Source organism: Silurus aristotelis (assembly GCF_946808225.1).
Source record: "Silurus aristotelis genome assembly, chromosome: 17".
Taxonomy (NCBI): Eukaryota; Metazoa; Chordata; class Actinopteri; order Siluriformes; family Siluridae; genus Silurus; species Silurus aristotelis.
Genome location: NC_139590.1, coordinates 12572678 through 12599992, shown reverse-complemented (window position 1 = coordinate 12599992; position 27315 = coordinate 12572678). Strand labels below are relative to the sequence as shown.

The window sequence follows — 27315 nt, the reverse complement described above, 5'->3', positions numbered from 1 at the left end:
AAAACATGTTCAGCTGTTTAAACAGTAAGGAACACTTTTACAAACTGTCACTGACTTTAGGTTTAAGTAATATATCAGTCATATTTTTACCAGAAGTTACCTGATGTATCACAATCTTGACAGTAAGCTAGCTTATTGTTTTCTCTAGGTGTTGTTTTTAGAATGCTAGTCAGTATACTCTTTAATACAAGACCTACATTCAGATCTTTATCTTTGCAACTATTTAATTGCATGTTCCACAGTGTGAAATAGAATTTAGACTAGAGGAAATTTAGTGTGTATCAATTACATTATAATATTATTGGACTTTACCTTTAATAGCTATTAATGGTGCATTATTGGCTCTTAAAGACCAACAGTGGCAGGCCAAGCATTTCACACCTAGTCCTTCAGTGGTGTCCTACCTGAATCAACTCTAGTAGAAGCATCAATATTACCCTAATAATATTACAAAATATAGTTCAACACAGTTTTTCTGTGCATTTATTTAGTACTTCTATAGGGATTTTTCATTTATTTTAAATTATGGCAAATTGTGTGTTTTATGTAAGTTCTACAGAAAAGAAAACACAAAAATGTACTGTAGAAATGTTACTTGAAAAGGCTTAACAGCTGTTTTGAACTGTTGTGGCTGATGTCCAGCTTTTCTTGAAAAGTCCATCTCAAAAATGGCCTTGTAATTATACCTGCATCCAAATCAATTTCTTCTTCTCTTCATCTGACAATCCAATTAAAGGACGTGAAAATGCCGACATCATTGTACGCCAGCTAAATGGTCCCCATGTCACCAACTCGAAATATGATTAATTAAAGCATCAGTTTGAACTATATTTGAAAATACAGATGCCCACACTGTTAATTATGTAATAGTGTTTAGGCCAGCAGAGAAAGCCTTGCTGGCCCTGATGGCCTGCCACTGCTTGAAGACCACTTGGAGTAACTAGGTGTAATGCTATGAAGCTAAGTAACTAAATAACCCTGTTATATATATATATATAAATACCTCGATACTCACAGGGGATACCTCGATACTCAACAAAAATTGTAAATTACTTGTCATAAATATTTTTGTTTACTACTTTAAATGAATAATACAATAAAAGAAAAAAAATTTTCCAAACATGTTTTTGTAATTAGTACAAACTGTTTTGAAATGTTACTCCGAACTTTCGAGCCCCTCACTGAGATTTTTCGCGAGTTACTCTTAGTCCGGATCCAAATAAAAAGTTGCAAACTATCGAGGTTGTGAGTGTCAAGGTCGCGAGTATTGAGGTTGCACTGTATATATATATATATATATATATATATATATATATATATATATATATATATATATATATATATATATATATATATATATATATATATATATATCAGTAAAGCAGTAAGTGATTTTGTAGAAAGTTCTATGGTGATCCATATTGGTGTAACATCTTACCCTTCTTTATCAGAATTGGCTCTTCCAGCAAATAACCAGGGCTGGCCAGAGGATTTTGGATTTAAGCTAGGTGGAGAAGGACCTAGCTACATCCTTTCAGTGGTGGAGGGCAGCAGTGCCTATATGGCAGGTCTGCAACCTGGTGACCAGGTGCTGGAAATTGATGGCCAGAATGTCTCCTCTCTCAGCACTAAAGCACTTATTGCCTTGGCCCAAACCCTCAAAACTGTACCGCCAAGCATTGGTGTTGTGTCCCGCATTGAACAGGTAACTAACACAATTAAAATTCAGCATTGTATAACAGCTAGTGTGGTGTGATGTCAAAAAACCTTAAAGCTAAAAGGATGAAACAAATTCTGTAGATAAATCTGGACTATTCAAAGGACAGCACTTTTGGTTTTGTTCATTCACAGTTGGACATCACTCCAGGACCTGATGGCCGCTTTGGCTTTACAATTGTTGGAGATTGTCCTTTATTAGTGGAGGACTGCATGCTCAACTCTCCAGCAGGCCGCAGTGGGTTACGTGCAGGGGACTATGTGATGGAGGTAAATGGAATTCCAGTGAAGCATCATGAGATGGCGGCAGCCATGATTAAGGCATCACAGGGACGTACACTGCGCCTTGGGGTGCTCAGAATGACCCGTTGGCAAAAACGCACCAGCAGCAGCATGAAAGAGACGTACCAGAGTGGAGATATAGTCCGTCAAGACCGCAAACACAAAGCCCTGGAGTTTAACAAGAAGGTCAGTGTGACATCCCTCTGTCACATGAATAAAAACATTTAATTTTGCCATTGGATAAAGCTTAATGTGCTAGTGTCTTGAATATATCTATTGCTCCTTAAGGGGGTTGATGTTATATTTCATTAAAAAGATTCTACCTATTTCAAATCAAATTCTCTGGTCATTGAACAACAGCCATTTTTGTGTGAAGACAATATTGTTTGCTGATGCTGTTTTCATTGTGTCTAATGTTTTAGGTTGAAGAGATTTTAGGTGAGGAGCCAATTGTAAAGGAGAGGCTTTTTGACCTGTTGAAGCAATATGCTTCAGAGAGGGATGTGGACCAGCTGGCATCCACACTTCCTGAGATATTGATCAATGAGGAACATCAACAGCTGATTGACAGCATCAGGTATCATTGAGATTAAGGATGGATACTTTGTCAGCAAACTCGTCTCTGAATCTCTGAAGAGGTTAAATAGTGCACCCCTACTCCCTCCTTTTATCTAGTACTGATTCAACTTATCTTGCTCTCTCTCTTTCTCTTAATTTCTCTTTACCAAAAATAAAACTGCAGGAATTGTGAATGCAAACATTTAACCTGTCTCCAACTATACAGTGATAAAAAACTTTATGTAAAAATTCACAATGGGAACCTAAAAATTACAGTTTTAAATGTACAAATCAATTGCTTGATATGTGGTGACAGAAGCTGTTGACAGCTTTGTCATAATCAGGCCAGAGTCTATAAATATTGTAGGGAATTAGGTACCATGCCAAGTCCAATGGCACCAGCTGCAGAAAGATTTGATGAAATGAAAGCTTGATACCCTCGCATCTCCTGCATCAAGAAACCACGATATTTAAATTTGCAAAGTCTGGGAGATTCAACAAAAGGGCATATCAGAAAAGGTTTGTTTTTGGCACTGATATCTAAAGTCTTGTCCAATCTTGTATTCACTATTGGAATTAGGATGAATACAGAATTAGGATGTGCTGTTGTACAAAAACGATGAATGCCTCGTTGTGTTGTGTTATTGTTTCCAGCCCTAATTATTTTCCAGTAACATTGGGTCAAGGAGTGGATTATTTCTCTTATGCAACAGCAAATTTCCAAATAAACAAATTTGCTGACACTCATGGATCCTTCCATAAAACTTAATTGAGCTCCTCCTTACAGAAAGCATCCATATTAAAAAATGTTTTAGATTATGATTTTTGTCATACCAGTCTTTTTATACATATCTTATGGTAACAAGTGAATGAATGTGATCCTGCAAAATAAGTTACAGTTAGAACTACTGTCAGAGCAGCTGCTATATGTTAATTAATCACTTTCTGAAGAGTCAGAACCTAGAACATCACCGTGGTATGTTTTTGTTCATACAGTACACCTTGAAAAATGACTGTGCTTCCGATGTTGTGACTTTTTTTTTTCCCTTTTCTGGGCAGTCTAATGTCTCAGACTTAATAGAGTTTGGGACTTTGCTAATTTCCTGTCCAGACATGAATGCCTTTAGTGAGAGTAATAAAACAGTTATGTTCAATTGTTCAAATGTTCAAACCAAATGATCATAAATTAATGTGTCTGTATCCGACAGCCAAGCTTGCTAATTGGAAGGAAATCATTCTGCAGGGGGAAAAAGAAGCTTCCATTTAGATTTTTTATTGTTTCTGGGGAGTAGCGGAATTAACAAAAAATTCCTAATTTATTTGCATATTTTTTGTAAAGAATTTGAAAGTTATATACAATATATTCTTATTTTAAATATAAATAGTGGCTTGTTTTTAATCCTTTATTCTCCTTCATTAAGCTGCATTACCCCTTGCTCCTGCTTCAGCATGTCTTCATATGTAAATCTTACTTTTATTCTTCCTCTCTATTTATTGTACAGAAATGCATAGTGTGTTATCACATCATAGAATTCACACATTCCCCTCCCCTCCTCTTTATCCAGTACTAAGCTTATATTGGCATTTTTCTTCCCCCAAATGTTGCTTCTGGCAGCCTTTGGAAGTGCGATATTCCAGCCAATTTGCTATCAGGCTCTGTGTAGCCCTACTGTAAGGTGGATCGGGTGACGGAGTAACCCAAGGCTATATTTGATGCTTAGTGGATTGAAGCAGCAGCCTCGAAGTTGCTGTGTGTGGTGTGGGAATACGGTAGAGTGATGAATTGCTGTAGGTGAGTGATGCTGAACATTGCTGGGGTGTTTTCTCTGTTCTCTGCTGCTGTTACAGGGTGTGATTTTATACAAAGTGGTGCTTGTGATGTGTTTGTCAAAAGATATTAATTATGAGTTTTCTTAATGTGAGGATTTTTGATATTGTTTCATTGTTTTATATTGTCTCATGCTTGCAGAAAATATCTGCTATCTGTAGGTCAAGGAATGGCATTTATATGATCAATAAGAGTTGCTGTTCTTTTTTATGATACCAGACAATGTGCACAAGCTTTGACAGCTTTTAAGACAGATTATAAACAGTCTTGTAGCTGGAAGTTTTTTTTTCCTCAAAGCAACGATTTCATGGTCATGTTTTAAAAATATTCTTAATTTTCATCTACTCCAGTTCATCCATATACTGTATGCATTTTAAATACGTATTATAAATATAAAATAGGATTTTGTAATTTGTATTTGATAGGGTTCATACATATGGCTTCATATTGTCTATCAATTGTTTGTAGTTTTAAAATACTGTAAAATACTTTGTAAGAAGTCTACATGATGACATCATAGAAATGTGGCCTCTGGTTGGTGCCTATTCAGTAATTTGCCCAAACCTGTTGAGATCTGAACAGAAAATTAATCTATATGGAAGAAGGTGGTAGAAGTAAGAAACTGCTGCCAGCTTTTAAATTCGTGTTCGATGATTAATAAATAAATATTTGATTGCCAAATATTGTACCTTTATTGAAGTAGCTGTTTGGGTTCCCTGGGGGTCTAGTGGTTAGGATGCGGCGCTCTCACCGCTGCGGCCTGTGTTTGATTCCCGGTCAGGGAACCAACCCCAGCCATTAGGGTTGCACAAGCTTTAGTGCCAGTCCCAAGCCTGGATAAATGGGGAGGGTTGCGTTAGGAAGGGCATCCAGCATAAAAACATGTGCCAAATCAAAAAATCAACATTTTTATTGAAGTAGCTGTTTAGTAGGATCATGATTTAGCATACCATTGCGTGAATGACCACCTGACACATAATATATTATTATATTTATGATTAACAACTAAATGATTAATTAGTTAGAAACTAGTTGCTATGAATACACATGCCATCAGTTGTCTTCTTATAAATGACTTGTTTGTCATTGAGTTGCTGATGCAAAGTCGCCGTTTGTTACCAAACAGCAAGTAACTAAATTAGGATGCAATTAGTGATTCTCAAACTGTTAAACAATAAACTGTTGGTTACTTTAAAAATAACCTTCATCTGGGAGATCATAGGGATATGTATGTAAATATTTGATCTGTTAACTGGTTGCATATGTCAGATTTATTGCATGATTTGGCCAGAGAAAATCTGTTGCTATCCAACATTGTTTAGTTCAGTCAGTGTAATGGTGAAGGAACAGATCAAACAGGCCAATTGATGGAAGATTTGCGAAGAAATTTTATGCTGCCTAGTAAAAGTAGTTTTTAGTATTTTAATACAAATGAATAAGTAAATACAAATAAATGCAAAAATACAGTAGTTTATTTTGATACATGGTATGGTTGCTGTATTTATAGTTTATTTTGATACACCTAAGTTAAGGAATTTGGTATTTTATTTTGAAATACATGATGTATCGTTGCCCAATCCTGACTGATCTATTTGCAAATGCACGGAAATGCAATTTAAATATCGGAATTCTGGGGGTCATTCCAGTTAAAGTAGTTCAAACTATAGTGGTATAGTTGTCTATTATTTATCATATACAGGATTTTCATATAAAATTCTGTATGCCTCAGCAAGTAAATAAAAACAGCATCCATGCAATCCATTAAGGGAATGGAGAAAGGGAAAGTGAAAGATTATTATGACTATAGTGTATTGTAAAGAAAACTTTACTGGCAGCTTTTGTGAATATAGCACGTAATGCACACTCCTCCACGGTAAAACGGTTTGTCACGGCTTTTTGATGCTTGATCTTACTTACGGCAATGAATACGAATCGTTCACGAGCACCCACGTCATTTTTCTTTTTTCTTTCACGGCTGTGTAGTGAACCACAGTGGGATGGAACTGACAGTTGCAGCTGTCGTTGTTTTTATTTGATTGAAACATGCTCGTTCTCCTTTCTTAGACTGGGAAAAAAGATCAATCAAGCACAGTTTTTGAGCATTTTTATTCTTTGTTGAAAAATGAAAAAACAATATGATCTATATAACGTATGTACACCTTGTAGAGGCTAATGATCTATATAGGTACAACAGCAAAGATTTGAACTCAAACCTGCTATGAGTAACATGTCTATTAATTCTCAATGAAATGGCCCTGGAGAAGGGTGCTAATGAAGCAATGTCAGTGGGGGGGCAGGCTTAAATCTCTCCACCACTGCAGCCCCCTACCCCTTTCCTCTTTCTCTCTTTCTCTAGGTCGAATAGATGCTGATTAGGTACAGTGTCAGGGGAATTTGAGGCATCCTAACACTGCAAGATTTGGCAGGCTACACTAACAGAGTGGTGTGAGTGTTAGCCTGTGGCAATAAGAGATGAATCAGGCATATTTATTCTCATTAATAAAACATTATCTGTCATTAAGGCCTTACGTGCATATAAGGCACAATGATGACACTAAGGACAAAAAGAGATTGCTTGGAAACTTTTACAAAGTGGATCATCCTGTGAAGCTGTGTGGACTCTCCAACCTCCATAAGAAATAAGATAGGAAGTAGAGCACCATGTTCCAAATACCTAGATTCATGCTCCTCATGCTCCTTTTTTTTAACCTCTGAGAATTTTTTCACTTCTGTTTTTCATCACTGCTCGTGTCATCACTTTTTGTCAGGCACAAATATTTGTTTCATTTCCTTGTATATTGTCCTAAGTGCAGGACATGTTAACAAACCAAAAACACAAATTCAAAAAGAAAAACACAACAGGACCAAAAAAACAACAGCAAATTCTGCAAAACAACATTACATTAAAATGGAGAGAGTGTGTGTGCTTAGTGAACGTCTGTTTCTCGATGCTGATTGGACATGACAATAAAAATGAATTGCACACATTTATCAAATTTTTCATGGATATCCTTTTCTATTAAATAACTCTTCCTTTAGGTACAATTCAATTGTTTGCATTATCATGTTAATGCAAAGCAAACTTGAAAGCATATTTAAAATTGCATCATATAAATGTATATAAAAAATAAGGTGTACAGTATTACAATATTTAGGATACTTTTTCCTTTTCCTCTTGCTGTAAAAAGGACTTTCACTTTTTTGTCAATGTGTTTTGTACTAATGGGTTATCATACCATGACATTAAAAAAAATATATCATTTCATTGTTTTTTCAGTTATTCCATCTTGTGTAGCTCTATGCTAAATTATTTTTATATAGAAATAAACTACTTTGCAACTGAATTATTACGAGGAGCCAAATGTAATAAAGATAATTTTAGGTCATTTAAAATAAAAATATCAATTAATATTTATAAACAAATACAAATATTAATTTAAAAAAGAGTATTAATTGTAAGTATATTATATAATAAGTAATAGTAAGAGTATTAATAGTAGTAAATGTCAATGTGAAATATACTGTAAATGTAACTTTGCATTTATTCTGTATATTTATTGTCAGAATTATGGGCATGGACTACATTAACCACAAACCATTGCACCTCTAAGAACCATGTCCCATGTTTCTTTGGTTTCTTTGCCTACTTGATTTATGTTCACGGTTAATAGCACTACTACTTATGGTTTACTGCACTCTCTGTCTTTTTTTTTGTCCTATTTTTTGAGTTCTCATCAGGGTCTAGTCAATTAACTCATTCATGCTTCTTATTGGTTACTTTAATTTAATTCTTGTTTATTTCCCCACTTGCATTCACTTCTTAAATTATTATTACATATATATCTATATTTAAAATTGACATTTTTTTACATCAAACATTTCAAGCAATTTTTAAATCGCACTGAAACGTCTAAATATTTTACATGATTCGGTAACAGAATCTCTCCAAAAGTATACTAATTTCAATGGTACCTCATGAATCATTATTGATAAAAAAAATGAATAGAATACAATAACGGTAAAGATATTCTTTCAAAAAATAAAAATAATAGATACACTCGTTCCAAATCACATAGCAAGACAACATAATATTAGACTTGACATTGTAGTTAAAAACACACTGGCCTTCATTCATCCATTATAATCAGTGATCAAAACTCCAACAGTTCATGCTAACTGTTTTCCCCTTAAATATGTGACTAGCTGTGTGCTTTTCTGTCCTGCAAATCTGTACAGCTCTCCCTCAGGGTGCTCACTATTTTTAAGCAGCCTACTTCCTATAATAAATGCTTTTTGGTTCATGACGCACTACAAGTGTGCACAAAATCTACATGGCACCATATAGAAGCTCAAGTTTCCCTCAAAGGGTCTATATTCAGGGTGGGGATTTTACCTTCATCTTTCATAGAAGGCTTTGTAGTGATTCCGAAGTGTGGAAAGGGGTTTCTTTGGATATCATGATTCTGACTAATGTTGCAAGCAATTGAACAGATTCCTATGCAGATTTGATTTTGCTAGGTGTGTGAATGACTTCTAGCAAGAATTTTGATTCGCTGACGTTTTCCAGTGATGGATATCCAGACTTTTTTTTCTACTTTTGTTGGATATCCCACATGCCGACCTGCCTGAGAAATTCCTTAGGGAGTTCCTCACACTCCTCTTGCCTTTCTCTCCCTCCTCGCTTGCTTCTCTTCTCCTTTCATTTCTCTCGCTCCAACTTCTAGGCAGCCGCAAACATACTTCACTGCTTGGTTCTTGGTGGGTGGCAGTTAATCTGTGATAGAGGGCGAAGACCTTCTGCAAGACCTGAACTCCAAATGCCGCACACTTTGGAGTTTCTGGATATCAGAGCCTAAATATGGGTGACATTTGGAAAGTTGATGTGACCTCTTATGCACTTTAAGGTTTGAATTATGGTATAGTTGATGGTTTTCAGCATGACGCCGGTTGATACACCTGCACTGAGACAGACATGCTTGGACTTTAGAGATCTGCTATATCCGGCTCTTTTGAAGGTTTTTTCTGTCAGGGATTGATGATTTATAGAAGCCTGCACTATTAGTCTTCTGGGTTGGTGCTGAGTGATGAACCGAGAACCATGGGGAGGGACAGAAGTTTCTCCAAGCACTTTCGGTAAGAGGAATCTATTGGAATGTGTTCAGTGTAACTCTGGTCCTTTATTACCTGCATTTCTTGAGGATATGAATTATTTTGGGCATAGAGTGCATGCTTACCACCTGAAAGGTAATGTTATATTACGTAATATATTTTTCCTTATTTATATTCCATAAACTCTATACTTTCAGTCTGTATCTCTTACTATAACTGGATAAATTGTGTTTTCTCGTTTGCGATTTGGTTTCTTTGTGCAGAGATTGTTACTGAAGAGACAATAATAGTAATAATCTATTAATTAGGGTTAGATATTAGGTTTTAGATGGGAATAAGTAATCACCCTGCTGCTAGTGTAAAGAAGCCATTATTGAGATTTTTCCTGAACAAGTTATTCAATTGTCATCCTCTTCTTTAAGTAGAGTGTCCTTGATCTCCAAACCACACTCCTTGGTTAATTTTAGTTTCCTGTGACCTCCTTCTAATTGAGGGCATTCCAGTGTAAATGAAAGTTAAACAAGAATAATCTGGGCTCGACTAAACTGAAGAGTTTCTTGGGAAGTCGTATGTGTGGATTTTTGTGATGTTTAATCGATATTTAGAACTTGGCCATTACTAGTGTCCACCAGTCTTTGTTAAAGAGCAGACCTAAATGTCACGCCTTTATTTTTTCCACTTACACATTAACTTACTGTATATCTAAGACACAAGAAGTAGCAGTCACACTTGTTTTTAGTGTATTTGCTCCTGGAAGGCATAATATGGCTTTTTGGCAAAAGGTTGTCCATTCCAGCACGGGCACAGGTGCTGTGTTTTGGCCCAGATATGCTGCACTAACTTTGCTTGGGATAAGGGCTGATAGCTCTTTTGGAAAAAGGCCAAGTAAAGGGCTACTGGGAAATAAGTGCAAATAAGTGAGAAAAACATTGTTAACTGGATGGGATAAAATACTGAAGACAGTTCTATTAAAGATATTTAAAGATATATTGTAGATGTTGTGTAAATAACCTTAAAAAAAAAACCTTCAGAAATGTATTTGAATTTAATAAACATCAACTTTTATGTTGTAGTGAAATAGAAATATATCTAAATAAAAAATAATGAATTTGTTCAGATTATTTGCAGTTTATTTTGTATTGTGTTCCAGTTTTCTACAGTTGCATATACACTAGGTGGTTAATCATTTATCTTCCTGTAGGTGGCAGTGAGTTTCATTGCTTTTTTTTTTTTTTTTTTTCCAAAAACTTTGCCACTTTGTCCTGATATTGTGTGAATAGCAGGCCAGCAGGACTGCAGCAATTCACAAACACAAAAACCCCAACTCCCATTTCCCTGAATTGTTCATTATGTTGCTATGGAGACAACAAGCTGGCTCATTTGCTATCTAACTTGTGCTCAGTGCATCTCAGCAGGACTCCATGTTAAACTGTTTAATATCCTGCTGCACTGGAAACTGGAAAGGTGTGAACATGCTTAATAATTAAAAACTATTCTATACTATGTATATTAGTATCTTACAAAAGTGAGTACACCCTTTACATTTCAGCAACCATTTTAGTATAATCTTCTCAAGGGACAATACAATAGAAATGAAACTTGGATATATTTTAGAGTAATCAATGTGCAGCTTGTATAGCAGTACAGATTTACTGTCTTCTGAAAATAACTCAACATACAGCCATTATTTTCTAAATAAATGGCAAAAAAAGTGAGTACACACTAAGTGATAACAGCTGTAGCCACATGTCCTATTCATCATGTTCATGTGTTTGTCTGCTTTATAGGACCATACAAATTTGTGTATCTTTTATTAGAGCAGTTAAAAATTGGTGCTTTGAGTACAAATCTCTCAGGATGTAAGAATTAGAATTGTTGCTCTCCACAAAGATGACCTGGGCTTTAAGAAAATTGGTAACACCCTGAAACTGAGATACAGTACAGTGGCCAGGGTCATGCAGGGGTTTTCCAAGATGGGTTCGACTCAGAAAAGACCTCACAAGGGTCCGTCAAAGAAGTTGAGTCCTTGATTTAAAGGTTGCAGAAGTGAAAGGTCTCCTTATCAGTGCTCGGACTATATGCAGCACAACAAACAAAAGTATTATCCTGTCTTTTCCATCCATAAGTGGTTCTTTCCCAAACTGTTACCACAAATTTAGAGACTTAAAGACATAAAATTGTAAAGAAAGTCTCTGGATGCAGTAGAATTTAATTATTTTACCTTTATTCGAAGTAGGAGACTCGAATCTGTTCCAGCAAAACAATGGTCCTGTGAACAAAAAGATCTCCATGAAGAGTTAAAGATCTTGATTGGCCATTTACAGTTATGACCTCATTCCTACTAAACATCTTTGGGATGAATTGGACCACTGATGTCACCCCAGGCCTCCTCACATCAGCTACATCAGTACCTAACTTTCCTAACACCCTTGTAGGGGGTTTAGGGAACTAAATGTTAGATGGAGTGTTTAAAGGTAAATTTGAATCCTATAGTGAGTTGTCCACAGATGTTTCTGCATATATTGTATAACCAGTTTCTCCATCACCATTCTCTCTTTTTTTACTGCTTTAAATAAATAAATGGTGAGTCACATTTTAACGAGGAAAAATTAACATGCAAACTTAGTGTTACAAATTGCTGAAGTCTGGAAACTCCTTCCAAAAATGTTTACAGTAGGTATCATAGCTATATCAATTATTATACAAGTTTCTTAATATTACTTTGTTATTAGGCCTAAATTATTTTGTTTAACATTGTAATCATTTAGGTTATATCATGTAAATTGGCTATTCATGTTTATATTAGTATGTTATAAACACTATAAGCCAGTTTAAAGTTACACAAGTTTAATAGTATTGATACAGATTAATGAGAAAAGTGTGTAAAGTTGATCGCAGGGTTGAAAACACCTAGACTAAAGGAAGTCAATTTCCATAGCTTTTATAACAGTTTTTATTAGAGCTTTTATTTACTATAAGAGCTATTTTTGAGAGCTTTTCTTTACTATAAGCTTACATACATGTAGTATGTATTATGTACACTTGTTAGTATTTGGTGTCATTGCCATTGAATTGCTTTAACCAGGAAACAAATTCGTATGGTAGTCTTTCACTAGCTTAAGGCAATATTTTTCTGGACTTTTTCCCATTCCTCCTCACAGAACCAGTGTAACTCATTCAGGTTTGTGGGCCTCTTTGTCCAGACACGGTTTTAATGGTCCAGAATCTTTAATGGTATTCAGGTCAGTGCTTTGAGACACTGCAGTATTACATCTGATGTGAACATAGTAGATACCAAAAAAACTTGCTGTAACTGAAATTGTGTATCATACATACTTACATGAAGTATATTTGGCCTTAATTGTATATAAAAGTCAATTATTTCCACACAACTTCCACACATCTATGAGTAGTCTATTATTACTCCCAAACCCTGCATAATTCACTCTGCAGCATTTCTGATTCGATGCAATAATCAGAAATTTCTTCTAATAAAAGCTCCTTTTTGGCTCCTGCCTCCTCAGAACATTTTAATCCTGAAGAACGACGAGCACCGTCCTGCACATTATTTGGCTTGTGCTATTCCCCAGCTTAGTCATTATGTAGACATCCACTCTTATATAGGAGAGGTAGAGAAGGAGAAATGGAAACATTCCTGAGAGAGTGTTTTGAGGGAGTATGAGAGCAAGTACAATTTATTTGTACAATATAGAATTGATTTGAACAAGAAGGCTGTTTTGTTTATTTATTTCTTTAACAGTGTAACAGCCATTCTGGATGTGTTAATTAAGAATAGTGTTACCCATGGACTTTGGTGTAGGGGTAGCTTGCTAATTGGCTGCCTGATGCTATGTTGACATAAGTGAATTTATGTAACCATCTAGCGTCCTGTAGCCTACATCAAATTTCCACTAGCTAAGTATAGAAACCATTAAAATGCAAATTAGGCTTAAAGCTCTCTATTTAACAGTGTTTACTATTTTATTGTCTTTCATAATAAGAAAAGTGGATAACAGGCATAGCCTCTAATAATGAAAGCTAGGTGTTAGTTACGTTAAGTTAAGAAGCTTTTATTGTCATTTCAACCATATATAGCTGATGCAGTGCACAGCGAAACAAGACAATGTTCCTCCAGAACCCTAATGCTACATTTAACAACATAAAGCTACATATCAGAAAACACAGAGCTAAGTGTCCTTGCTGATATAATAGGGGTGGTACTGAAGACATGGATTTGTTACTTTCACTTCCCACAGTTGAGAGAAATCACTCAATTTCAGTGAATCCATAGTCTATCACATTAGGTGGGAACACATCCTGGGTAGAATTCCAGCCACCTCATGGCACCATGGATCCTGCTGTTCATTTAAATGAATATTGAAATGGAGGGTTTTTTTTTTTTAAATCTAGAAATGCACTTATGCACTTGAAAAATGTGTAAAAGAGAAACATTTACTGTATTTTCAGTCAAGCTTTTCTGTAGATTTCAGAGTTTTTTTATTGAAAATGACAAAACCAATTAAAAGAGGTTATTGCAGATCACTAGACATATTGTTAGATTGTTCCTTTGTAGTGGTGCTTGAATGTGTAATTTTCTTTGATATTCATAATATTCATGATCCGTGATCGTAATCACTAGGTAGGTGAGATGCTCTATGTTGAGGCTTATAAATCTAAAGATAGTGTACACCAATCGTTCAATCTCATCAGTAAGTAATGAGAGTAGGAGTCAAGCATAATCTCCCACTTTTTACCCCCATACACTGCCATCAGGCTCCATGTTGGATGAATGACAATTCATCCTTACAAATGTGTTATTTTTCTTGCATTTAATAAACATCTCAGACATGTTCTCTACATGAATGCTAGAGGGAAAGATAGATATCACTTGCATCATACAGTAAAATTATTGCAGACTTTCTGTGCGGTACTCCTGCTCACCTCCTCCTCCACTCAGGAGGCATGTGCGAACATTTGTCCAGCCTCCAATTATTCTCTCTTTCTCTCTCTCTCTCTCTCTCTCTCTCTCTCTCTCTCTCTCTCTCTCTCTCTCTCTCTCTCTCTCTCTCTCTTTCTCTCACATGCACACACTCTCACACTCTCTCTCTCACACTGAAATGGCTCTGCATCCCTCTCACTTCAGTCATTTTGACACCTGCTCTGTGCACTTATTATCTCTCCTTCCTCTCTGTCATGTTCATTAGGATCTTCATTCCCAAAAAGCACCGGCAGCGTTTTGATGAAGTGGTCTCCCAGAGCCTGATCAGCCGCCTGAGGGGACGCAGTTTCAGCGAACACAGGCAGAGTGGACTGCGCCGCAGCCGAAGCGAAGATCACCCAGAGAGGCTGCTGGTGTCCACCCGGGCCAGCTCAGTGCCACGCACTGCCCATGAGGATAACATCATCCCTCCATCTCGTGGCCTTCGCAAAACGACTTCACTCATCGCTGGCCACTCCAATGCCATCTCCAACCGCAGGCCAGTTACTCAAGACAAATTATTAAAATAATGATGTTTGACAGTGTGTGTCAAAGACCTGAGCTGAGTGTTTTGCATTTTTTTTTAATATATATATTATCCTTTTTGTGTTTTCAAAAGAAAGTCATTTGGGCAGTTAAAATATGGGCAATTACTTTGGCTTCATACAAAAAGTTTAATGGTATAATTTGATGTCGCTGCGAAAAAGAAATTCAAATGTCGGTTTATGCTCAGTATAGAATCAGTATTCAATGTCAGAAGTTCAGCAAAAAAAATATGTAAGTAGTCAAATTATACATTTACCAAGTGAACTGCAGAACCAGTTTGCCATAAACAAATGTCATGTAAAAGCCAAAGGAAACTGTTTTTTTTATAAAATGGTGTCTTCTTCATACATTAAATAATCTTTGATATGTACTTTAACCTTCAACTATTTATACCCCAAGGTGCCCAACCTAACATGCACTGTAAATGTGCATAGATAAAAAAAGCATCTTTACAACTGAAGGGCTTTTGATAATGTAGTGGCTGTGAAATGTAGGCTACCTCTCTTAAAACATATATTTCTGGATCAATCAATCTGATGATAATTCTCATTAATGTTTAATTAAAGGACAACATATAATAATGGGGAAAAATATATATTTTGCCTAGCCTTGATTAAAAACAGTGTAAAGCAAAAAAAAAAAAAAAAAAAAAAAACAGGGTGGGGTAAAAGCTATTAGTATGCTGTTAAATAGATCACGGCTATGAAATGTTTTTTGGTTTTGCTTGTTTTTTTGGATACATTTTAGTGGATGGTTGGTTTTCTCCTGACAGGGATGTGTAAATGTCTCTAAAAATAATACATTTGATTTAAATGTTTGCACAAATTTGCAGATCAAGGACAAAAAGAGCCAGGTGTATAAGTTTTCTCTGTAACTGTTCATGGGATCATTCTTATCTACTGTCAATGTGAGACAGAAATAACACAGATAGAAGGTCATGATAGCCTTCAGGGAAGCTTTGATCTCTAAGTCTTCTCTTTACTTACTACATTTAAAACTTCTACACTGGTTCTTATTTCCTTCCTGTTTTTCTCTGTTTGTTTTTTACTTTAATCAAATATGAACTTCATGTCCCCTCCAATTATTTTAAGCTTTTTATTTTATTAAATACTTTTATTTTATGGTCAAGCTCACTGTGGGAAAGGTCACAAAACCAATGCAGTCTATAAATTATAAAGCACATCACACAGGGGCTTGCACCCTCAATCACTGCATTCATATTTTATAGCTTATATTTTTATTTCTATTATCAAAACACTGTGTATTTATTTAACGATAGTGGCCTGGTAAATCACTGCAGTATTAAGGGGTTTATTCTTTCTTTTTTTTTTTACATTTTGGTTTTATTTGGGTATTCATTCATTGGAAGTGTACATATTATGCACAATGCTTTGAATCTGAAACTATGAATATGTTTATATGTGGTCATATGAACATTCTCAGGCTTTAGATTTGAAGTTATACCAAAAATCTACCAGTGGTCAATGCATTTAATGAAAATCTGTTAATTAATTGATTAATTAAATATTTTTTATTATTGTTTATTAATAATAATAAGGTTGCAAAATTAAATAGAATTAAAAATTCATTATTTATTATTTCTTGTGGTGGTCTAGGGAGTCACTATGGAAACACAGTGGGGGATTATAAAGGGGCGAGCTGTGTGTGTGTGTGTGTGTGTGTGTGTGTGTGTGTGTGTGTGTGTGTGTGTGTGTGTGTGTGTGTGTGAGAGAGAGAGAGAAAGTTTGTGATGGTTCTGTAAATGAACGAGAGAATTGTGCCATACAAATATTTCTACAAGTATTTTAAGATTGTAAAATTGGGATTTGTCTTTTTGTGTTATAGGACAGTGCGGGTTTACAAAGGGAACCAGAGTTTTGGGTTTACTCTACGTGGCCATGCACCTGTTTGGGTTGACTCAGTTATTCCAGGTAGAAACATCTCACAGATAAATCAGATATCGAAAGCTTTGTTTACATGTTTATTCACGTGTATTTTGTCTTTTTTTTATGGTCTAATTCTACCTTTTTGCAAGAAGACTTTATAAGTGAATGTTTCAATCATACAACCTTGCAGCATTTTATTTGTTTTAAAGTCCATTAAAAGTAATTGTGTGCCATATTTGCACTTGTTCCATTTGCTTAGAAGTGTATCGGATTTAAAATGTAAGAAATTGAGACACTGATACCAGTCATACATGTATGTGATATTCTGAAATTTGAACTACTGCTATATTAGCATTCAACTAGCCTGTTGGCCTGCATTATTAGATATGTATTGTTCTTATAAATGCTGACAAATTGAAGCTAAAGTTAATAGATATTCCTAGGTTTAAAAAAAATCATAACAATACACTATTTAAATTTTGTATTTACACCTACAAATTCAGCAGCATCAACTATATTATATTGCTTTTTTTTCATGATAACCAAAACAATGCAATTTGCAAAACAATGAACGACATTATTCAGCTGAGCTATTAAATTTGGAAAGTTATGTAATGATGATGGGTGCAACATGGTGGAATCAAACTCTAAAATGATAACTGTATGCGTATGTGCACAGTTTGACATTGCAGGCGGTTACCTATTCCTGGCAGCCGTTATCTTTGTGCACGTGTGTCTGTTGCGTGTGAACACGAACTCTGAAAAAGTCACTCACTGTAGGATTGAGTCAGAGGATCCCAGGTGGCGAAATAGTGTGTTCATCAAATGCTCATCAGAGTTTTTCTACTTCACTTCCCACCTTCATTTGTTGCCATATCAATACGTTTAACTACTTTTCCGTACTTACTCATAGTAGTTCAACATTTACTTTCATCATATAAAATTTAAAATCTTGTTGATCCAAGTGGGGGGGAGTGGTGGCTCCAGCGGTTAAGGCGCTGGGTTGCTGATCGGAAGGTCTGGGGTTCAAGCCCCGGTACCGCCAAGCTGCCACTCTTGGGCCCTTGAGCAAGGCCCTTAACCCTCTATGCTCCGGGGGCCCTTACGAGGGAAATATCAAGGTCCGTGACGTCGGAGTGACGTGGGGCCGCCTTCCCGTGGGCTCACCACCTGCAGGAGGGACCGTAAGGGACGGTGCTGTGAGGATTGGGCAGCAGTCGAAGGCAGGGGTCTGCTTAGACTGCTGCCCCCGCGAACCGAATTACGGATAAGCGGGAGAAAATGAATGAATGTTGATCCAAGTTTTAAAACAGTAAATAGGAGTCTATTGGAACCTTAATTCCACCTCATCTTAGTTTGTGAATAAGAATATGCTTTGTAAGAATTCCTTTAGTTAAACCTGCTATATAAAATTGTGAATTAAAGTTCATTAAAATGAAATGAATTCAATTAAATTAAATTAAACTGACATGAATTAAATTGGTGTATGTATGTGATAATATTTTTTTCAGGTAGCCCAGCTGAGAAAGCAGGCCTCAAACCTGGAGATCGCATCTTGTTTCTCAATGGCCTTGACATGAGGTATTTGATTGTTATAACAATGCTGGTTTTATTATTACAAGGATTATTATAAAAACAATTCAGGCAGCTATTAATTACACTATTAATTAGGTTTAAAATATGGGGGAAAATTAAGCAATTATATATATATATATATATATATATATATATATATATATATATATATATATATATATATATATATATATATATATATATATATATACATTGTCTTAGGAACTGTGCCCATGAAAAGGTGGTGGCAATGCTACAAGGCAGTGGAGCCATGCCGTCACTAGTGGTAGAGGATGGCCCACCGGCCTTCATGCTGGCCGAGCCTGAGGCTCTGGAGGCATCTCCACGCTCGCGTTCTCCTGTGCTCAGCTCCCTACAGTGGGTGGCTGAAATTCTGCCACCCAGCATTCGTGTGCAGGGGCGTACCTTCAGTCAGCAGCTAGAGCACCTGCTCACCCTACAAGAGAGATACACCATCTGCAAGTCCCTTGAGGCCTTCTTCCAGCACAGGTTAGTTTAGCACCTCTTAGTTTTAGAGGTAATAGCCTGACTGCATGAAAATCAAAGAATATTATGAATAAGAATAAGATTCTAGGATAAATATTTGCATTAGTATTTAACTAGTCTAATAGTTGTTTTTCTAATGGATTCACATTAACTGGTTTCATTTTCTAGCGTTTTCAGGGAATATGGAATCCATAATTTGTACTTGGATTAAATAAACATTGCATCCTGGTTCTACAAGGTCTTCAAATATCCTCAATCTTTAGGTTTACACACTACAAATGGGCTAATATAAGAAAAAAGGGGTTTGTTATTGCGCCTAAATATCAGTGGTGGCCAGTAACAACATAAATATAATTTGTTACTGCACTTAAGTAGCTTTTGCACATATCTGTACTTTACTGAAGAATTTACCATTTATGGAGACTTTATTTTAACTTCACTACATTTCAAAATCAAATACTACATTTTTATTTAGAAGTGAACATACAGTTCAGCGTCAGTTCAACAGCAAGCAGAACATTTTGAGAGAAATAATTGATGGAAGGAACTCCTGACTTGAACCTTCCACAACACTCATGACCTTATTTGCATGATTTTTTTATTTTTAGGCTCATTATCATTTAAATAGATAGCAATCAGTGTTTGACTAATTAATATCATTCTATTAATAGATTGGTGTGCTAAGAATAACCTTAAAGTCTTTTTTTAAATAACTTGAGTTATTTAAGCAAAAGTCTTGACAAAAATGATGATAAGACATTATAGCCACAATAAATCACTTTAGATACTTAAGTACATTTGAAGGCAAATACTTTTGTACTTTTACTCAAGTGAAAGTTTAAAGGGAGCACTTTTACTTTTTTTGGAGTAATATTTACTTTGTGTATCTCTACATTAACTTAAGCTCATAATGTGTATACTTTGTCTAACACTGCTAAATATCATTCTTTGTGACTGACATGTAAGCTGTTTTTGCTTTTGTTTTATAGGAATGTAGATACTCTGATCGTGGATGTGTTTCCAATTTTGGATACTCCAGCTAAGCAGGTGATCTGGCAGTTTATTTACCAATTGCTGACCTACGAGGAGCAAGAACATTGTCAGAGCAAGATCTCACGATTCCTTGGTTATAAAGTCACATGTGAGTTCTATGGAAAATTTACAATTCCAATAATTTTTCTATAATTTTATTTATAATATGATCAAAAACTTGACCATGTTATACAACATATATAAACATTTGGCTAATTACTGTTTGTAATATTGTTATTATTATTATTATTATTATTATTATTATTACACATTTTACCTGTAATAATATTGTGAAAATACATAAGTGTGGGCACAGAGAATCTTGTGTTCTATCTGTGATCGGCTGTTCTTTGTAAAGTTTCTGTGTTGTTATATAAGTGCCTGTAGCAGAGCCAGAGCCACCAGCTCCAGAACCTCACCGACGTAGTAGCTCTATGAAGGTGACAAGTACCACCTACAGGAGCAGTGTACGAGGCCGTAGTTCAGATGATCTGGTTATTGGCACTCACTTGGGAATGGGTAAAACTTTCACATTATGCACTCTTTCTTCTTAATCAAACCGCTTAGATCTAATCTTTAAGTAAATTTTCCTTCTTTTCCTAGTTATGTTTAATTTATTTTTACCATCTTGTAACTTACTTCAAGAATTATAATTTTAAATAAATTGGCTTTTTGAAAATTACATGTTGCATACGTGTAAACAACTAAACTTTTTACACTGCACTAACACTGTCTTGGATTTTATTGTGCAATTATCCTGTACACATATGGGTTTAATGTTCAGCCAAATGTTTAAATATTTGAGAACTTAATATTGTGTATTATATTTTTTAGGGATCCGTACTGAGCCTGTTGAGGTGGCTCCGATGAGACTGGCTCCTGGTGAAAGACAGTCTGGAGATGGGACCTCTCTACCAGAGACACCCAACAACCTCACTAATGTGAGCTAAAAAACAGAACACTGAAGTTTTTTCACTTTAATAAGCACAAATTACCCAGTCGATTATTTATTCAGTTCCTGAAATCAAACTTAATAAATATTTACTAAAATAGATATTAAACATTTCCCTTTTTTTTGGGTTCTGTAGCTTGATCATTTTGTATTTCTCTTTCTATAGCTATCTGCTGTATATGCTGAGCTGGAGAATGTGCATGTAGGCAAGAGGTCTAAATCCCTAAAGAGCCGCCCTCCTCCTGCCCCTGAAACATTGATTGACATCTACCCTCACTCATCTAGCCAGTCTGTCAGAGCTAAATCTACTTCTCCTTCTGTACGGGCTAGTTCAGGTATACAAATCCCACCAAAGAAACCCACTGGCCTCCTAGAGAACCAGTATTGTTATTAGTCAAAGTAATGGGGCGAATATTTTTGTCATTTTACAGGCAGTCGCAAGGTAACATCAATCCAGCCTCCACCTCCTCCTCCTCCGCCTCCCCAACCAATGTGGATGGAACCCCTGCCCAGTCCCCAAGGCCCCTGTTATCCCCCAGAGCTTCCATCCCAGGGGAGTGCAGAGTCCAACCCCTACATTAGCCTGGACAGCCCGCCATTATCACCGCCATCTCCTCCTGACTATCCGCCAAGCCCACCAGATTACCTACCCAGTCCCCCCATCCGGAAGAAGCGCTACACATTTTCTCGTCCTCCCCGCAGTGCTGACACAGACCTGTTCATGGAGGCCCTCACAGAGCAGTTGGGTCAGCAGCTATCTGTTGATGACTTTCTGTCTCCAGAAAATGACTATGAAGAGGTATGTGTCTGAGGATCTGAAGAAAGTATAGAATTCTGTCTGTTGTTTCACATTATGGTTGCTATGGTTGTTGTTGTTAAATAACTTAAATTCAAATTGTTAAATATACACCCATATAGTTAAATAAATTAAAATTTAATTGTGTAATTTTACTTTACAAAGTACAAAGTGGTTAATGGCAGAAATGCAATTCTGTGTGTTTGGTGTGTTAACACCAGGATGATGTTCAGATGACCCTCCAAGACGAGGAGGATGAAGAAGTATATGATGAAGATGAGGAGGAAGATGAAAGCCCTTATATTCCTCCTGAGCTCAGCAGTGCCAGTGAGATACATAGTAGCAGTGAGGATGCAAGTTCCCTTACCTATTCATCTAGCTCTGAACACATTCCACCTCCACCTCTCACCCCACCTCCTCCACCACCTGTTCAGTTTAATGATCCACCACCTCCCACCAACTTTACCTCTGACCAAGTACCCCGACATTTAACTTTCCGCCGTCACCCAGGACCTCCACCTCCACCTCCTCCTAGGGCTAATCCACCATTTAAGCGGCAGTCTATTAACAAGGCGCCTCCTACTCGGGAAGAGTTGATGGCCCACCAAGTTATGCAGGAAGCCCAGTCTTTACCAGTCCAACCAACAACTGGACACTCCCATCACCCCCTACAGCAGATGCCCCAATCTCTACCTCCATTGCCTTCCCCAGACATATCTCCATCTGCCATCCATAGCCATATGATGTACCAAATGCATCACCAAGCACAACAAAATAAACAAGATCAACAGGTTTATCAAATTCATCAGAGTAATCAGACTCAGCATGGCCATCAGTTCCATCAGGCTCAACAGAGCCATCAAATGCATCAAGGCCACCAGACTCATAATACTCACCAGACGCAACTATCTAGCTCTATGGACAGGCTTGACAAAATTGAGAGAATGGAATTGTCTGATAGACATATTTATGAGGTTTACCAACCCCAACCAGCGCATCCAGGTCATCAAACTCCCCTTAGTCATCATCACAGTCATCAAGCTCATCTCTCCAGCTCCATGGATAGATTGGAGAGAATTGAACACTTAGAACGAATGGAACGTTTAGAACAGATGGAACGTTTAGAACAGATGGAACGTTTAGAACAGATGGAACGTTTAGAAAGGATGGAACAGATAGAAAGGTCAGAGAGAGCTGAAAGGAGAGCTGAAAAGCACCAGGCCCAATTTTCTCAAACAAACTCCCAGGTTATTCGCCAGACACAACAGACTCCACAACCTCAGTCAGCTTATCCCAGTCAACATCACATCCATCAGATACATCAAGTCTACCCATCAAGCCAGTCTTCTCCACTTACTCACCAACCTCATCATATTCATCAAATCGAGCACATACATCAGACACAGCTTGTGCAATCTGCTCCTCAGTACCATGTCATTCACCAGCCTCACCAACCACATCAGGCCCAGATCCTCTCCACTTTCCAGCCCCTGCCTTCACATCAACAAATATCACAGCAGCAAATACAACAGCAGCATCAACAGCAACACCATCAGTCCCACCCAGTCCACCCTTCAACCCAAGCCAGACAGAGTCCTCATCCCATGCAGCACCAAGCTCACCATCACCATGAAGCTCAGTCTCAACCACAGCCTCAACCCCAGCCCAAGCCTCAGACTCACTGCCTAGAGGAATCTACTGTGGAGCCTCCTCCACCCCCACCTTTACCTCCTCCCTGCGTGCCCCCTCCTCTGCCTAGGTCCTCGCCACATAAATCAGACTCCAGCCACATGAATGTGAAGAGGTTACGTTGGGAACAAGTTGAGAACTCTGAAGGAACTATTTGGGGACAGGTTAGTTGTTCAAACAGTTCATATTGTATCTAAAGATTTAAACCCCAAAATACAGAAATACACTTATACCCAGTCCACCCAAGTGACATTAGCTTTATTCTACATTCTGTTCTAAATTCTGCATTGAATAACATTAGTTGGGCAGCTTTTGGTTTTCATGAACATTTTGTTTTGAGACACACAACGTGTATAAAAAAATACCAGCAAATGTAAAATAAAGTCAACTATAACAAAATGAATTTAGGCCAGTTAAGACTACATTTTACAATAGACTGAATGCTAGCAGAGGTGTCTTTTCTTTACTGAAGTTGGGAGAAGACTCCGATTATGACAAGCTCAGTGACATGGTGAAATATTTGGACTTGGAATTGCATTTTGGCACACAGAAGAATCCAAGTAAGTAAAGTGTGTGTGTGTGTGTGTGTGTGTGTGTGTGTGTGTGTGTGTGTGTGTGTGTGTGTGTGTGTGTGTGTGTGATGCCTTGAAGATGTTAATTTGCAAGTTGAACTTTTATCACTTTACACCTCAGTACTTTCAACATGTAAAGGGGAAAAATAGCATGGTTTCCTGCACATAGTGAGACTCATTAAAAATAGCAAGTAAGTGACTATTTGTTGTGTTCTCCTGTGGTGAGCTTCAAACATTCTTGCAACATTCTCAACTGAATCTGTAGTATAACGGCACCAGCATTAGTAAAAAAAAGTATAGGCGGTAAATAATAAAGACTAGCATTAGCATCGAAAGCTATCTACCTGGTTAACATACTGTTGTGTAAAAAAGAAAGTACAGTCTCCTTGAACTCTATGGTTTTACATTTCAGGACATAATAAAATCAGCTTGCCCTTATCAGGTCTTATACTTAGTTAAATACAACCTCAGATGAACAATACAACACACGGTGTCAATTGTCAATTTGCAACAGTCAAGCCAAAATAAAGAAACCATGTGTGAAAAACTAAGAACACCCTTAACTGCTTCCATAAGAATTGAGAGGTTAAGTCAAATGCCCTCGATTAACTGATCATCAGCCAGTGTGACCGCCTATATAAAAGCCAAAGTTGTAGCAATTGGATGGCTTTCAGGTGTTTGTTAACACAAGTCCAAGGAGTAAAGACATCAGCAGCGATCTTAGAGAATTAATTGTTGCTGCTGTTCAATCTGAGTTATAAGATATTTTCCAACAGTATAAAGCCGATCATTTCACAGTAAAGATTATTCACCAGTGGACAACTTTCAAGAAAGTTTCCCATCTTTCCAGTAACATGATTGTTTTTACTATTTACTATACTATTTAACTATTGAATCAAGAGGTGCTTCCCTATTTTGGCTTCATTTTGGTGAAACAAAGACATAGTTTAATATTTCAGGTGTTCATCTAAGGATGTATTTATCTAATTCTAAAACCTTCTAAGGACTAGATCATGTTTATTACTGATAAATTACAATGTGAATAATTACCATCGCAAAGCAATTAGTATGGTCATAGAGTTTATTTGACATTTTGAGTGTAATTTTAAGGGTAATCAATTAATAATTCAGGCGTTAATGTTCTTAACACGACTCATCTAACTGTGTGTCATGCATCTATGCATTCAACAAGCATTAACCCATCCATCTTTTTTTCAAATGGGGAAAAACTGTCATTCTTATATTTTGTGTCAGTCTCTTTTCCAGAACCTGCACCTCAGTCCGAGACATTCAAAAAGAAAGACGTGATTGAGATTCTTTCTCATAAGAAAGCCTACAATGCATGTGAGTAGTACACAAAAAGCTAAAGTTGTCTGCTTTGTGTTAGATATCTTGCATCAGACTATACTTGATGGTATCGATCATATATTTTTTAATGCATTTGATTTTTTTAATTCACAGTTTGGTTATATCATGTTAAGCTCTGCTGGTCTTTCTTGTGCTATAATTACTTAATTATGTATCTTCACCTTGACTGTTCATTTCTGTAAAGCTGCTTTGAGACAATGTCTGTTGTGAAAAGCGCTATACAAATAAACTTGACTTGACTTGACATGACATGTAACAAGTCATTTAGCTGGTACAAGTGTCTGGATTGTTCATTGCTTCTGAGATTGTAAGACTTTGCTATGTTTTGACAAACTGTCTGTTTTATTCTCCCTTTAGCCATTCTGATTGCCCATCTGAAGCTTTCTCCAGGTGAGTTGCGTCAGGTGCTAATGACGATGGTGACCGATCGCCTGGAGCCAGCACACATCAAGCAGTTGCTTTTGTATGCGCCGGATGATGATGAGGTCAAACGTTACGAGCAGTATACTGATGACCCTAACAAGCTGAGTGAACCAGATCAGTTTGTCTTTCAGGTAATAATCTAAATAACAAAATCGCAAACCTCAAACTGCTTTTCTTTGGCCAGAAAGCTTGTTATACTTGTATTAGATCTTGTATCAGTATCAGTAGTGATAAAGTTATGCATATTTGTTTGTGTGCGTTTAACTCCAGATGCTATCTGTGCCCGAGTATAAGACCCGTCTAAAGAGTCTGCATTTTAAAAGCACACTGCAGGAAAAAACTGAGGAGATGAGAGCAGGATATGAATGCATCTACAAGGCCTCATTGGAGCTTAAAACCAGCAAAAAACTAGCAAAGATTTTAGAGGTAAAACATTTATTCCTTCATTATCATGGCATTATTGTTTTTTTTTCACAGTGTTGCTATGATTTTTTTTATTACTCTGTCTTCTCTTTATCCTTTTCCAGTTTGTCCTTGCCATGGGTAATTACTTAAACAATGGCCAACCCAAGGGAAGTAAAACCACTGGCTTTAAGATCAATTTCCTCACTGAAGTAAGATTTTTCATGGCCTGATACACATTCTTTTTATAGTCATTTTATACATTTTAGAACAGAGATTATGTAGACCAATGCTGCTTCCTCAATGTTTTATTATGTAAAGCCTTGTCCATTCATCAATCACGTTTCTATATAACCTTTTATTGTAGCTTGCTACCACCAAAACTGTGGATGGTAAATCTACTTTTCTGCACATCTTGGCCAAATCATTGTGCCAACATTTTCCTGAGGTACTCGACTTTGCCAAAGAACTCACAACAGTACCACTTGCAGCCAAAGGTGAGCAACAGATCTCATGCATGGTTATATTCCAGTTTCCAAAAACAAAGAAGCTTGAATTTTTTTTTCTTTTTATTTAATGTACAGTTACAAACAATATGTCAGCATTTTATTGAACAGTATTAGGAAACATACTAAACTTATATATAAGTTATATGAAATATATTTAGTGTATTTGACAGTTCTGGAATATCTTCTGGAGACCTATTGCCTCAAATGCATTCACGTTTTCTTTGGTTTTTATTTAGATGTATTAATTATTAATTAAATATGAAACTTTACTTTAAATGTGATCATTACAAATTGGTATAATATAGCAGCGATTTTTGATTACGGTTTAAAGGGTATAACTGCAGCTTTTGGCAGAGGCGCTAGCATCAAGGCTTTATATTTATACATTCTAATGTTCTTTTGCACTATATTGCATTTTAATGGTCACAACTTGCATATGCATTTGTATGGTGGACTTGTATGGTGGACACTTCACATTAACAGGGTAAAAAAAAAGCTTAGTTAAGTTTTATGTGAGGAGACATTTTTGCATTTTTTGTAGTAGTATTCAGTGTTTTGTACTAATATCAGCTCAGCACTGTGGCACG

General features: G+C 36.6%; 1 protein-coding gene across 2 annotated transcripts in view; it reads left to right on the top strand.

Annotated features, from left to right (window-relative positions):
- Positions 1-27315, top strand: part of grid2ipa (glutamate receptor, ionotropic, delta 2 (Grid2) interacting protein, a) — a 34199-nt gene that overhangs the window by 2582 nt on the left and 4302 nt on the right. Inside the window, exons 3-21 of one of the 2 annotated variants that reach the window (XM_083565674.1) lie at positions 1452-1705; positions 1852-2184; positions 2421-2575; positions 14698-14970; positions 16863-16948; positions 18415-18484; positions 18701-18988; positions 19975-20126; positions 20396-20536; positions 20852-20958; positions 21136-21304; positions 21401-21768; positions 21987-23618; positions 23927-24014; positions 25281-25370; positions 25752-25948; positions 26088-26243; positions 26345-26431; positions 26587-26716. In XM_083565674.1, the coding sequence (XP_083421800.1) occupies positions 1452-1705; positions 1852-2184; positions 2421-2575; positions 14698-14970; positions 16863-16948; positions 18415-18484; positions 18701-18988; positions 19975-20126; positions 20396-20536; positions 20852-20958; positions 21136-21304; positions 21401-21768; positions 21987-23618; positions 23927-24014; positions 25281-25370; positions 25752-25948; positions 26088-26243; positions 26345-26431; positions 26587-26716 (4776 nt within the window). Of the gene's footprint in view, positions 1-1451; positions 1706-1851; positions 2185-2420; positions 2576-4052; positions 4349-14697; positions 14971-16862; positions 16949-18414; positions 18485-18700; positions 18989-19974; positions 20127-20395; positions 20537-20851; positions 20959-21135; positions 21305-21400; positions 21769-21986; positions 23619-23926; positions 24015-25280; positions 25371-25751; positions 25949-26087; positions 26244-26344; positions 26432-26586; positions 26717-27315 lie in introns of those variants that run through there. The other variant, XM_083565675.1, reaches the window with a different exon arrangement.